Raw genomic sequence first — 14930 nt, 5'->3', positions numbered from 1 at the left:
AAAAGATCCCACCAGATTAAACCATGACGAGATTTCTCGCCAAGGTAAAAAGTTGTCTCATGAGTTGTGACGTTATGATGGAGCGTGAGGCTGAATAGTATTGAAGATTGGAGGCTGGATTTGATTTAAACTGTAAAGTGTCAAGTGCTTTACACACGCCTGGCAACCCAGGGTAGGCTGTTGCACGTGTCACTCGGTTGGACGGGCGGCTGTGACGCTTTTTTTTAATTTATTTACCAGAGTTCAGTGAATTCAGTGAATTTTAAGTACAATTTGTGGAAAGAAGTTCGATTTCTCATGTGAAACTGTACAGGGGATGTCCTTTACTGCATTGAATTCATTAAAACAGAAATAAAATACCATTCATTACATTTTTTTTTTTTAAAGCACCAAAATTGTTTTGTGGTTTGTGTTTTTTTTTTCTATTCCCATTCATATATCAGCAAATATTATGCTAATATTTAAAATTCTACATAAAAAGACTATTTTCCATTCACGTAGGCTTTTAGTAAATTATTTTGCAGCATTTGCATGTCCTTTATAGCATAAAATTCATTAAAATAGAAGTTAATAACATTCATTACAAGTTGATTTAAAAAAAAAAAAAAACACCAAAATAGTTTTCCAATTTGTGATTTTGTTTTATTTTTCATTCATATGTTTCATCATGGAAAATTTCTTTAAAATATCATAAAAATCTCATCTCGTATCGCTCCCGTGACCCCAATCTCGTGTCTCTTCTCATCTCGTGGAGTAGGCATCTCGTCACACCCCTTTAATTAGCTTATGTATTAGTGGATTATACATTCAAAATCCATTTTTTTCAATTGTTTTGATCTTGTTTGAAAGATATTTTGTGTTCTGCACAAGAAGGATGGTTATACAGATGAAAATGTGTGTGTGTGTTTATCTGTACCATTGTGCACACCATCTTCTCCTCTTCGCCTCTTCCTCTCCTCTCTGTTCTTGTGGGTGGGATGGTTTTCAGGTGAGCTCCAGAGAGTCTGACCCTGTGCTCCAGAGCTGAATCCACACACAGTGTTTCTGCAGCTCAGCACTTCAGGAGTGGGCAGCAGATCCTGGGGAACACGGGCAGATCCTGGTGCAACAGCTCGGCCTGGCAGGAGATTTGGGTTTTGAAAGAATTCTTCACCCAGTGGCTGCCAGACGCTCGCTGTAGCTGAACCTTGGCTGAACTGACTCTGAGTAAACGAGTTGTATGAGAGAGCTGGGTCTGGAAAAAAGTTGTATTTTCTACATGTTTCCTCTCCTCTTCGTGTGTCATGACCTGCTAATGAAATAAACAGGGTTCATACACATTTTTACAACTAAAATTAAATGGCTTTTCCATGACATTTCAAGTAAAATTTTCATGACCTAATGTTTCATGTAATGTTTATGTACAGTATACATGGTAAATAACAAGAAAAACAATGCATGTTCAAAGTTATTACAGCATATCATAATACATGCAACAATCTATTTATTGTAAATTAATCTTTATATATACGTAAAATGTATTTAGATAATGCTCACGAAGAGACAGCATGAGTTTGGCCATGGACAGAAAAGAAGTAACGACAACTAACCCATATTTAAGTACACTGAAAAAATGATGTCTGCAAAACTGTTGCAAACAATATATATGGGCTGAATTTAAACAAACAAATTCAATTTAGTTATGTTCAACTTAATTTGTTTGTTTAAATTCAGCTCAAATAAATTGTTTACAACCGCTTAACTTAAAAAAATAAATGAGTAAATCCAAGGAATCATATTTGAATTTTTTTTTCAGTGTATACAGATATTTGTTTAACTAATTTCCATAATTTTTCCTTAACTTTGTGTGTTTTTTCAGATATTCCAAAACTGTTCTAGGCCTAAAAAATGCCATGTCAAAATTCCATGACTTTTCCAGGTTTTCTAGGACCGTATGAACCCTGAATAAAGAAAGTACAGTTGAAGTTAAAATTAATATATGCAAATTGTTTTTTCTTTTTCAAATATTTCCAAAAGATGTTTAACAAAGCAAGGAATTTTTAAAAAGTATTTCCTTTAATATTTTTTCTTTTGGAGAAAGTCTTATTTGTTTTATTTGGCTAGAATAAAAGCAGCTTTTCTTTAAAAAAAAAAAATTAAAATGATCAAAATCAAAATTATTAGCCCCCTCAAGCAATATTTTTTTCGATTGACTACAGAACAAACCATCGCTATCCAATGCAGGGTTCAACGCTAAGGATTTTTTTTACTGGCCCAATCGGACCAATGGTTCAGATTTTTACTTGCCCTGCCAATATTTTCACTGGCTCCACCAAAAAAAAGTTAATAGCTATTTCTTAGCCATAAATAAAAAAAAGTGTCAAAATGTTTGTAAATATAGAATTTAATTTATTTTTTTTTAATCATAAATGTGTAATGAGCAAAATTCAAAGTGTTTTGAAACAAAAGATGGCTAAAGACCAGCCAAACTGAAGGCAACCTGTACTAAAGATCACTTAATTTTTTTTTGTCGTAGTGTATGTCTGCTTCCAAGATGTTAGAAACAAATGTTTTCCTTTAGCATCATCATTTGATGTTACCGCCATGTTGCTGTCTCTTCCCTGTACTAATAACGTGCTCACAACATCCAATCAGATAAGAAGTACTGAGAAGGTAGCATTTGAAGGCTTGAAAATAAGAACTGTTTCTTAATTCTAAAACTGTATTTGCATGCAAATGACAAATAGTCACAGGCAAATTAAACTTTAGTAACAAGGCAGCAGTGGCCTGATCGGGCCAGTAACGATCCTGTCTACTGTCCCGAGCATCTCACACGCTGGCACCGGGCCATCGGGCAGTCCTTATTGTTGAGCCCTGCAATGACTTGCCTAATTAACCTAGTTACGCCTTTAAATGTCACTTTAATACTAGTATCTTGAAAAATATCAAGTAAAATATTATGAATTGTCATCATGGCAAAGATAAAATCAATCAGTTATTAGAAATGAGTTATTAAAACTATTATGTTTAGAAATGTGTTTGAAAAAAAATCTTTACATTAAACTGAAATGTGGAGATAAAATATACAGGGGGACTAATAATTCTGACTTCAACTGTATGTAGGATGTCACAATGCAATAACATTACAGTAATGGAATGTCCCTGGAAGCATAAGAGAACTAACATATAGACCTTTATCTTGGCTGCTGCATGGAGGGGGCCATAGCGACCAGCGTTTTCCAGTAAAATGCTTAGAACTTCCGTTTACAGCGTTTACAACAGGTAATTTGCGATCTGAAAATGGGTTTCAATAGCGTTTCGTTTTGAGTGGATTACGGAGTGTTTTTGTGACACACAACTTTGAAAGGTGTGTGTTAAAGCTGTTATAATCTGTCAGATGTGGTTCAAGCGCGCCTAACGCCACCTTTCTTCACTTTATGACACTTATTAAATCAGTGTGTTAGTGGGACAGTACAGGCTACGTGTGTGTGTGTGTGTCAAACATTTTAGTGAAATACATTTACTTCACTGCTTATATATTTGAAACAGAGAAAATGATCACTTTAGCGATGACGAGGCTTTATTTAAACTGCAGAAGATGCCGGCTGACAATGAGGGGAAAGTGCCATACAGTAGCTGTTTTCCATCCTATTAGATGACCTTTCTTAAAATATCAGTCCAGCAGGTGGCGCTGATCAACAGCAGTATGAGTTCAAAGACGTTAATAGCAGGTAAAATAGATTAAAACTATCGTTTCAAAGCGGTCCAAATGTGACTGTGTATATGCATCAGCTGCTGACCGGAAGTTCTTAACATTCTCCTTGTGCATACAATTAAAGCATAATGGGTAATTTTGCGATCTAAGAAAAAGGTCTTTACAATCTGTTCTAAAAACAACTAATGAACTGGCTTATAACACATCAGACGTGTCATCAGGTAATGTTTTCCACTCTCTCTCTCTGTTGGTAAGGTGCTGTCAACAAATAATTTTCCTCCATATCCAATAATGCACAGCGCATCGGCCTACGGCAGCTGGATTAGTCCAAAAGGCGCAGTACTTTTTGCGGTTGGGCCTGTTTTAGTACGGATCATATTCTCACCATAAACGAACCGCTCCAGGATTCGTTTGAAAGCATACCGAGACCACCTCTTCAAGCAGGTCTCGGTACTCTTATTTGGTCCGCTTTTGGTGTGCACTCGAGTACGATAGCTGCATTCTCACCTGCGCAAACGAACCGCACCAAAAGGGAAAACGAACTAGTGCGATTCAATCAAACTAAAAAAGGCAGGTGTGAAAGCACCCTTATTAGCATGTAGTATCTACCCCTTAACCTATCCTATTACCACTTGTGCCTGCCATCTTAATGATTTGTTGCAACTTGTTTTACATTACTTAAGCAACAACATTTTTTGTCATTTTGAGCATTATAAACTCCAGATGATGGATCATAAAGCCCAAAGTATCTTCTTTCCAAAAATACATGAACTGTGAATGTAGATCCATTTATTCAGACACTGTTATTGTTTTGGTGGTCATTTTTGAGAAAGTGCCTCTGTTGGTGAGGGAAAGAAGGACACCGATATAGTCTCAGGGTGCTTTTACAACTGTGAATTGATTCATTTGTTTCCGAAACAGGGATTAAAATAGTTGCAATGTTGCTGTTTGTTCTTGGAGCGGTTCGCTTTCACATGGCAAAGTTTCTAAACAGACTAAAATAGCTAAAACAAGTCATGCGCACATTTCAGAGCACCTGACAGGACCTTTAAATACTGACCGATGAACTCTGCAAACTGGCTAGATGGGGTCCTATCCTCCAGATCTGCCTGAGGTTCATCAACACCCTGTCCAGTCCAGAGAGGCGGATGATGAGGGTTAGCTGGGCTGTTTATAAATGAGAACAGCGAATTCTCTCTCTTTTTCTCTGCCTTTTTGACTCTGGATTTAGCTGTTATTTCACTGAAGAGCTGCAGAATAAAGAGAGTGTAAAAATGGTGCTTTAGTACATTGAGAACATCACCAAAACATTTCATTACAACAACAATCTTATAATCATTACAGTTCAATTTATACAATACATGATTCAGTTATTCATTCATTCATTCATTCATTTTCCTTCAGCTTATCAGGGGTCACCACCGAGGAATGAACCGCCAACTATTCCAGCAGATGTTTCACGCAGTGGATGCTCTTACAGCCACAACCCAGTACTGGGAAACACCCATACACTATCATTCACACATGCATTCATACACTATAGCCAATTTTGGTAACCCAATTCACCTATACCTATGTTTTTGAACTGTGGGGGAAACCGGAGCACCGGAGGAAAACCCACATGCAGTTATTGCAATATTAAAAAAAGAAAAATGTCAGAAAGCTTGCAAACCTGTAAAACAATAAAATATTAATTATTTTAATAATAGTTCTTAATAACAGTTAATTATAATTCTATAATAATATATATAATTTATATATTACTAATAGTTCTGGCCACAAATATTGACGCTAGTAAAACAATTTTTATTATATAATGAGCTCAATATTTTGTTCCATTTTGAGAAAGCTTGCAAACATGTAAAACAATAAAATAATAATTATTTTAATAATAGTTCTTAATAATAGTTAATTATAATTCTATAATAATATACATAATTTATATATTAATAACAGTTCTTAATAATAGTTAATTATAATTCTATAATAATATATATAATTTATAAATTAATAATAGTTCTTAATAATAGTTAATTATAACTCTATAACAATATACATAATTTATATATTACTAATAGTTCTGGCCACAAATATTGACGCTAGTAAAACTATTTTTATTATATAATGAGCTCAATATTTTATTCCGTTTTGAGAAAATTATTACATTATGAACATTTCATTACAATATTAGTTTTTACATTACATGCTTGTTATAATCACTACATAGCACCTTAATGACTCTGTGAAGGATGTGCGGGAACATTTCCTGGAGCTCAGAGAACGAAGCTCCCAGCAGCCACTGCAGCGATGGAGCTTTCCTCAGCATCAGTTGAGCAACCAGAGGATTAATGCAGGGGAACTGCAGCAGGCAATGCTCTGCCTAAAACATACACACAGTAATGCATCAGTGAGCTATGCACAGAATGTTACTTGTTTGTATTTTTTTGTTTATTTATTGCAACATTAGCCACTTATGGCCAGAGGAGAAATTAAAATGGTCGTGCCCAACTGAGTCTGGTTTCTCTCAAGGTTTTTTTCTTCACTCTCCTAACTGTGAAGTTTTTTTTTTTCCCTCTCCGCTGTCACGGTTCACTTGACTGGCCCTGGCCCGGTTTGGAGAGTTGGGCCTGAGCTCGGTTCACTTGGGCTTTGGCGCGGTACACTTGTAGTATGAGTGCAAAACGCGCCAAAGCCCGAAACAAGAAAGCAAGACGTGACTTTTAGGGACTGTTTCATATGGATTTATTAATCAATCTTACTGTTCAATGAACGCAAACAGCCGAAGTTTATAAAAGATTCAAACTCCTCACAGCACGACAGCTGCGCGCCTTCAGCAGACCTCCTCATTCCTGCAGCACGAGAGCTTTATGATTGCTCATGAGCGCCAAAAGTGGCGGATTTGTTCGGCGAAATATCTGACTGCGTGTCACAGCATCCCTAAGGACTGTTTGGCGAAATATTTGACTGCATGTCACTGCATATTAAACTACTGAATCGATATAACTAGAGAAATCTCCACTGTGCTGCTGAGTGACAGCGCTTCTCACTGAACAGCAAAGCAGCAATGACGTAAGCGTGCTGAGGCCCGATTATAGTGTGAGCGTGGGCCGTCGGGGGAGACGGGAGGGGGGACAAGCGTGCTTTGGCCCGGTTCGAGGCAACTGTACCTAGTGTGAGTACGGCCTCAGTAACGACTTTAAACCACACTGAACTGAGCTAAACTGAACTGAACTTAAACACTAAAAATTTAACTACTCTGATCCAGTTACTATGACCATTGAAGTGAAGATGCTTTGACACAATCTACATTGTAAATACGCTATACAAATAAAGCTGAATTGAATTGAATTATGGCTATAAATAAAATGAGAGAATAATCAAATTTGTTCATTCATTCTCTTTCCTTTGGCTTAATCCCATATTTATCAAGGGTCACCACAGCTGAATGAACTGTTAACTAGTCCAGCATATGTTTTACACAGCGGATGCCCTTCCAGTCGCAACCTAGAACTGGGAAACACTGTAAATTTTACATTAAAAACATTTAATATGATTTTTACTTTGATATGTTATCGAACTCTTATTAACCATAAGCTGTGTCTAATCTCTAGATATTAAAGGAAATCTGGTGATGTTGATAGTTAATAAAAATATGAAAGAAATTTGATTTACTAGTGCATGGTTTCCACTACATTCATTCCTCCATGGCGGGGCGCCACACCCAAAATTCATCCCCCCACGGCAACATTACAGCTTCTCATTCAAAACATTCAGTCGTTTTTTATTAAATATAATTTAAATAAATGTAAGTGATTTATAACAGCGCAAACTGTCCTGTATTTAAAGTAGTGCTGTGTGTTATTTGTTTAACCCTTTACGGCAGGGGTCACCAAACTTGTTCCTGGAGGGCCGGTGTCCAGCAGATTTTAGCTCCAACCCTAATCAAACACACCTGAACAAGCTAATCAAGGTATTAATAGGCATACTTGAAACACACAGACATGTGTTTGAGGCAAGTTGGAGCTAAACCCTGCAGGGACACCGGCCCACCTGGACCGAGATTGGTGAACCCTGCTTTAAGGTGACATGCTGACTGACTGACTGCCTGACTGACTGACTGACGCGATGAGTGAGGCCAGCAAACACGATGTAGCTTTCAGGTATGATGAACACCGTTTCCATAATTATACTTTATATATATAAGTCTTTGGCTCTGCATACAATGACTTTATCTTGCTGGAGTTTATGGCCGCTTCACCTAGTTTCAGGATGCATTAATGCCGCTCTGTATGTCTATTAGAGACATTCATAAATATTCATAGCAAATCTAATAAACGTTGGAGACATACTTGTTACATAAGCGCACTAAATCACACTTCAGCAGCGTTTATTTGAGAGCGCACAAGAAGATCTGCGCTTGAGCAGCATATATTTGAGAGCGTGCAAGAAGTTTTGTGCACGAACAGAGAAAATCGGCGCGCAAGCAAAGAGATTCGCATGCTTGTATTACATAGATGCGATCTCGACTTGTAATACTGCGCTCACAACATTTGACATTGAAATGCCGCCACAGGTAGTTGGTAGATCTGTGTTAAAGACCCAGCAGATTCTGCTGCCACAGCTGGTTAAAATCCTAGAGGAAACATTGTAGTGCTTCTATCCTTACTTTAGTTTTTTTGTTTATTGCCACATTAGCAACTTATGGCTATTTCATATCAAGGTTAATACAATAATTAATATTTTTTTTTTTAAATAATTAATAAAAATTACATAATAACATTGACAATTACATCATATTGAATTCATACATCAATAAGAGATAATACAAAAATACTTCAAATGTTACATAAAAAATATTTAATATGATTTTCACTTTGAAATGTCATTGAACTGAACTGTTTCCATCTCCAGGTATTGATGAAAATCTGGTGATGTTGATAGTTGTTGCATGTAAAATCAAGAAAGAAAATATTTGTGCTGGAGTCACTAGGCTAGCTACTAATCAGACATACTTAAAATAAGGTAAATTAGCAAAAAAAAACAACTCAGTTTTATGTTATAATTTAGGTTTTATTTTTTTTTTAAATTAGCAATGACATAAGATATACTGTAAGGGTAACAGTTTAAAATAATGATCGATTAGTTAATGTTATGTTTAATGATATATCGTCTTAAAGGAAAAGGAGGAGGCGTTGGTATAATATATAGTAATATTGTTAGTGTCATTCAGTGATCTGATTTTAAATATAATTCATTTGAATTAATAGTGTTGTATATTTCAGTGTGCAATATAAACAAGAAATTTTCAACCTAAATTTATATTGCCAATTGTATGTTTGAGAGGGGTCTGGTGCAGATGCAATCTGAGCTGCATGCAATGCTTTTCAATGGGGTCACCTATTTATAAACCCACCCCTAACCCCGCCCCTCACAGTGACATACCTAGCTCCATTGAGTACATTCGGTCTGACACTGCATCACTGAGAGATACAATCTCAGCTTGCATCATAAAGGCAGCATGCAGATACTATTGGTGTGTAGGCCTCCAGGGCACCAGAGTATTGTTGCTGACCATGCAAAGAAAGAGTTTTTGGATTTCTTATGTGAAACAGTTTTGGCCACAGATAACGTTTTAGTTATTGGTGATTTAAATATTCATATAGATAATGAAAAAGATGCTTTAAGTTGATATTTTAAGTGTTGGCTTCATCGAACATGGACTTTCAGCATGCTCTGGGGCAGTTTGCTGCCGAGTATGATGCGGCTGCGATGAGAATTAGCACCTCCAAGTCAGAGGCCATGGTGCTCCACCGGAAAAAGGTGGTTTGCCATCTCCAGGTTGGAGAAAAGTCCTTATCCCAGGTGGAAGAGTTCAAGTCTTGGGGTTTGGTTCATGAGTGAGGGAAGAATGAAAAGTGAGATTGACAGGCAGATTGATGCAGTCAATGTACCGTTTCATTGTGGTATAGAAGAAGCTGTACCGAAGGACAAAGCTCTGATTTATCGTTCAATCTACGTTCCTACTCTCACCTAAGGTCATGAGCTTTGGGTCATGACCGAAAGGACAAGATCTCGAATACAAGCAGCCGAAATGAGTTTCCTTCACAGGGTGGCAGGGCGCACCCTTCTAGATAGGGTGAGGAGCTCTGTCACCCTGGAGGAGCTCGGAGTAGAGCTGTTGCTCCTCCACATCGTAAGAAGTAAGCTGAGGTGTCTCGGGCATCTTGGATGCCTCCTGGACGCCTACCTAGGGAAGTGTTCCAGGCATGTCTCACCAGAAGGAGGCCTTGTGGAAGACACTGGAGGGAATATGTCTCTCGGCTGGCCTAAGAACGCCTCAGGATCCAACCGGAGGAGCAGGAGGAAGTGTCTGGGGAGAGGGAAGTCTGGGGTTCTCTCCTAAGACTGCTGCTCCTGTGACCCGGCCCCGGAAAAGCATTCAAAAATGAATGAATGCTTTAAGTTAGGCCTTTGTTGACATACTAGCCTCTGTTTACAGTGAAACAGCAAGTCTCAGGGCCTACTCACCAGCATAATCATACCTTGGACCTAATATCATCACATGGTATTGATATTGATATTGATAATGTTGAAGTTTTGAGGCAGTGATGACATTTCAGATCACTACCTAAACTTTAAGCACTGATAAGTGACTAAAAGTCAATTTTGATTAAGCAAAACACTAACATGAATTGTGCTAGGAATATTTCAGGCCTGTTATTCACCTCTGTGGGCTGCACACTGAGCCAGTCTCTATCGAGCCAGCTCAGTACATCTCTCTTTGAAGTCATCAGTGTCTGTAAGCAGATCTGATAGATATAGCTGGCTATTTCCTCTTCCTCGCACACCAGTAATACCTAAAACACACAAGATCAGCTAATACACACACCACAGAATGCAAAAAAAAAGAAAGATAGAGCATAAAATCAATGTCAAACCAGGTCTTGGCATAACCTTTAAAAATTGACATGTTTTGAGGTTTATAAATAAATATTACCAAATAAGAAAAGGAGGGGAAAATACCTTGACCGTAAACTTTTCAGAGTTGTTTCCAAACATTACACATGCAGAGTAGATGTGGATCAGATTGATATAGATGTTACTGGAAAACCTTTAAAGCACACAAGAGGAAAAACAAGTAATAACACATCTTTCCATTTGCTGGAAGAAATAAAGCTAGGCTACATACAGTAAAAGCTATAAACTAGACTAAACTTGCTGCTTTCATGGCAAGAAGTTTGTCTTCGGGTTTTTATAAATAGCTTTGTCTAAAAACAGCATTTACATTTTGTGTGTGTTGGTGACATATTAAGAATTTCATAAATGTGTATAATGTCATGGGTTGGCCCACACAGAATCTGCACGCGCAGAATTCCTCAGATTTTTAGCCCATCATTGATTCTGTTTATTTACTTGTGTAAATGTGTGTCAATTTATATTTATTCAGTTTTTTTTTATTAAAATTAATTTCAGTGATATTATTTTCTAATATGAAAATATTTATATGATTTATTTACAATATAGTTTGTAAAGTAATATTTTATGTCTTTTAGTAGATATAGTATTTGAGAGACTTGCTTTGTTTACCAAATAAAGTTAATCTAATTGGATTTGCATTGTAAACAATAAATATAAGTTAAAAAGTTTTTTTATTTTATTTTATATATTAAGGTTTTAGTTATGACACTGCCAAAATCATTCCTTATAAATCCGCAGATTTTTAAGTAAACCCTTTGCAGAAACAGCAAAAAATGTCCGCAGATTCTGTCTGGCCCTAGTCATGGGTATAACACAGATATTACAAAAAGGTGAATTATGAGGACATTCCTGATGTCCCCAGTTTTTCAAAAGGCTTACAAACCATAGAGAAAATACAGTTTGTACAGTATAAAACAATGGAAATGTACAGGATGTCTCCACAACCCACAAAAAACAAACCTACACTCACCAGCCACTTTATTAGGTACACCTTACTAGTACCGGGTTGGTACTACTACCCCCTTTTGCTTTAATCTTTCGTAGCATAGACTCAACAAGGTACTGGAAATATTCCTCAGAGATTTTGCTCCATATTGACATGATAGCATCACACAGTTGCTGCAGATTTGTCGGCTGCACATCCATGATGTGAACTTCCCGTTCACCACATCCCAAAGGTGCTCTACTGGATTGAGTTCTGGTGACTGTGGAGGCCATTTGAGTACAGTGAACTCATTGTCATGTTCAAGAAACCAGTCTGAGATGACATGGCACATTATCCTGCTGGAAGTAGCCATCAGAAGATGGGTACAGTTTGGTCATAAAGGGATGGACATGGTCAGCAACAATACTCAGGTAGGCTGTGGCATTGACGATGCTCAATTGGTACTAATAGGCCAAAAGTGTGCCAAGAAAATATCCCCCACACCATTACACCAGCACCACCAGCCTGAAGCGTTGATACAAGACAGAATGGATCCATGATTTCATGTTGTTGACATCAAAATCTGACACTAACATCTGAATGTTGCAGCAGAAATCGAGACTCATCAGACCAGGCAATGTTTCTCCAATCTTCTATTGTCCAATTTTGGTGAGCATGTGTGAATTGTAGCCTCTGTGTCCTGTTCTTATCTGACAGGAGTGGCACCTGGTGTGGTGTTCTGCTGCTGTAGTCCATCCGTCTCAAGGTTGGACGTGTTGTGTGTTCAGAGATGCTCTTCTGCAGATCTTTGTTCTAACGAGTGGTTATTTGAGTTACTTTTTCCTTTCTATCAGCTGGAACCAGTCTCCTCTGACCTCTGACAACAACAAGGCATTTGTGCCCACAGAACTGCCGCTCACTGGATATTTTCTCTTTTTCGGACCATTATCTGTAAACCCAAGAGATGGTTGTGCATGAAATCCCAGTTGATCAGCAGTTTCTGAAATACTCATAACAGCCCGTCTGGCACCAACAACCATACCACATTCAAAGTCACTTAAATCCCCTTTCTTCCCCATTCTGATGCTCGGTTTGAACTGCAGCAGATCATCTAGAGACCATGTCTACATGCCTAAATGCATTGAGTTGCTGCCATGTGATTGGCCGATTAGAAATGTGCATTAAGCAGTCAAAAAGTGGCCGGGGAGTGAGATTCAATCATAACTAATGCTAACACAGCTGTCATAAAAAAAATGTATCAACAAGTGGACGTTTTTGGATTCTCAAAAGCTACAGTAATTAAAAATCTAAAACAGGAAATACATTAGGCCCATTGTTATTGTTTACATTTCTCAAAACAGTCTACAAGTACTGGTAAATTGTTATTATCTTAATAAGAGGTAGTTAGTTAATATTGGGAATTGTGATGAAATAAATGTTACTGAATTTTGTCTTCTGACATCTATAAAAATCTGTCTAACAATAGCATTTATCTTTTGGTGTGTGTGTGTGAGTGTGTACACTCTTGAGTCATGAGTATAATTCTGAATTATTCATCTGTTATTCGCCAACAGTGGAAAAATTTACACTTAAATCCTGCTGAAATTGAATAGTAACACAATTTAAATGTGCATCAAACTGACAGTGCCCTGTGGTTTTCGGTGCAATGCAGAATGAGCCAGCAGCGGCTGAACTGCAAAGACAGAGCCGAGAGTCTCATGACGACAAGCTCAGACCCTTCTCCAATTTTCATTTCCAACTCGCTCACCTCCTGAACACACAAAAGGATTAACATGGTAAGGGTCGCCTGCTAAATGGTGATGTGATTAGCATGTTTGTATTATTTTAAAAGTATGTAATTAGGTTTGTATGTCATTGTGTTTTTTGCACTGTTTGGAGCCTACATCTACTGTTTTCACTCATCATGCCTGCTGGTGTTGTGACAATAAAAGTGATTTGATTTGATGTGTGTATAGTCTAGAGCAGGGGTGTCAAACTCAATTCCTGGAGGGCCGAAGCCCTGCACAGTTTAGTTCCAACCCTGCTCCAACACATTTACCTGTAGGTTTCAAACAAGCCTGAAGGACTCAATTAGTTTGATCAGGTGTGTTTAATTAGGGTTGGAACTAAACTGTGCAGAGCTGCGGCCCTTTTGGAACTGAGTTTGACACCTGTGGTCTAGAGCATCACCTGGATGAGGATGGCAGTGTTTTCATCTACAGTGATGACATCATAGCGGTTTCCTCTTAGCCGCAGTGCAGACGGAGAGTGTTTTCTCTCCAGTAGAACCATATCGTACCTGCCGTTAAGAACATTTAATATTGCAAAAAAGATTAACAAGAAAAAAAAGTTACAGTTTATAAATAACACTTTTCTGTGATACATTGACTTATAACATTTAAAAAACACTTTGTTTTAAGATACAATTCTCACTATAACAAACAATCAAATACATTAAAAAATGCTTTAGGTTTTGTCTTGTTTCTAGTCCAAATATCTAAAATTAATTAAAACAAGCATTTTCTACACAATCAAAAAATATTGTCTGGTTCTCTGAAATATCAAGTCAAAATTAAGCGAGTTTTTCCTTAAAGGCGCAGTATGTAACTTTGACACCCAGTGGTTAAACTAGGTATTGCATGCCTGGTTCAAAACGCTCAAGTGCAGGTTGCCAGATTGATAACATCAACAGAAGTGTGCCTTACTATCAAGCCTTAAGGCAGATTTAAGTCGTGCTCTAAAAAAAGCAACCTAAAAGGAATATTTTTTTAACAAATAGAAGCCGGTTCTAATATATACATTTCAGGTGTTGGATTGTCCTAACCAACACCTGAAATTTATATATTACAACCGGCTTCTATTTTTCACAGGTGAACAACAGGATAAACTGACAGTGATCACCTCAGGTACACCTCATGTTCTTTTTCAGTGTATAATGCTAACAATGTGAGTTTGAATGCTATTTACCATGACATTTATTGCCAAACTGAAAATAACAAACTGTTTGAAATTGATCTTTAGATCTGTGACTCAGTGCAAACCAACACATATCAGCGAATCAGCATGTACATTTAATAATGTTAAAGAGGTTTAATATGTATTAATTAGATTATAAACCTAACCATTTCGTTGGAGTGCAGTGAGTGCACTATTCTGTGCTTCTGAATGGCTGTATTTAAATTACTGTGGTGTTGTCTGGTGCAAACAGTCAAATTGATTATCACTGCAAATCTCCTCACGTAGTGTGTTGTTAGGACACGGGGTTACAATGTAACCTGCTCACCTAATGTTTACATTCGTAATATTTATATTATTTACTAATGGACTCTTTTC

At 37.3% G+C, this 14930-nt stretch overlaps 1 protein-coding gene across 6 annotated transcripts in view; it reads right to left on the bottom strand.

Moving 5' to 3' along the window:
* Positions 1-14930, bottom strand: part of shoc1 (shortage in chiasmata 1) — a 55620-nt gene that overhangs the window by 1230 nt on the left and 39460 nt on the right. For 3 of the 6 annotated variants that reach the window (XM_068221401.2, XM_073951957.1, XM_073951959.1), the window contains exons 22-28: positions 13788-13896; positions 13241-13368; positions 10718-10805; positions 10420-10551; positions 5925-6074; positions 4755-4944; positions 917-1291 (exon numbers count right to left, since the gene is read on the bottom strand). In XM_068221401.2, the coding sequence (XP_068077502.2) occupies positions 917-1291; positions 4755-4944; positions 5925-6074; positions 10420-10551; positions 10718-10805; positions 13241-13368; positions 13788-13896 (1172 nt within the window). The remainder of the gene's footprint in view (positions 1-916; positions 1292-4754; positions 4945-5924; positions 6075-10419; positions 10552-10717; positions 10806-13240; positions 13369-13787; positions 13897-14930) is intronic. The other 3 variants (XM_021476345.3, XM_073951958.1, XM_073951960.1) reach the window with 1 other exon arrangement.

The sequence above is a fragment of the Danio rerio genome, chromosome 5 (genome assembly GCF_049306965.1).
Source record: "Danio rerio strain Tuebingen ecotype United States chromosome 5, GRCz12tu, whole genome shotgun sequence".
NCBI classification, from domain to species: Eukaryota; Metazoa; Chordata; class Actinopteri; order Cypriniformes; family Danionidae; genus Danio; species Danio rerio.
The sequence above is the reverse complement of the archived record's forward strand: the minus strand, read 5'-3'. Positions and strand labels throughout refer to the sequence as shown.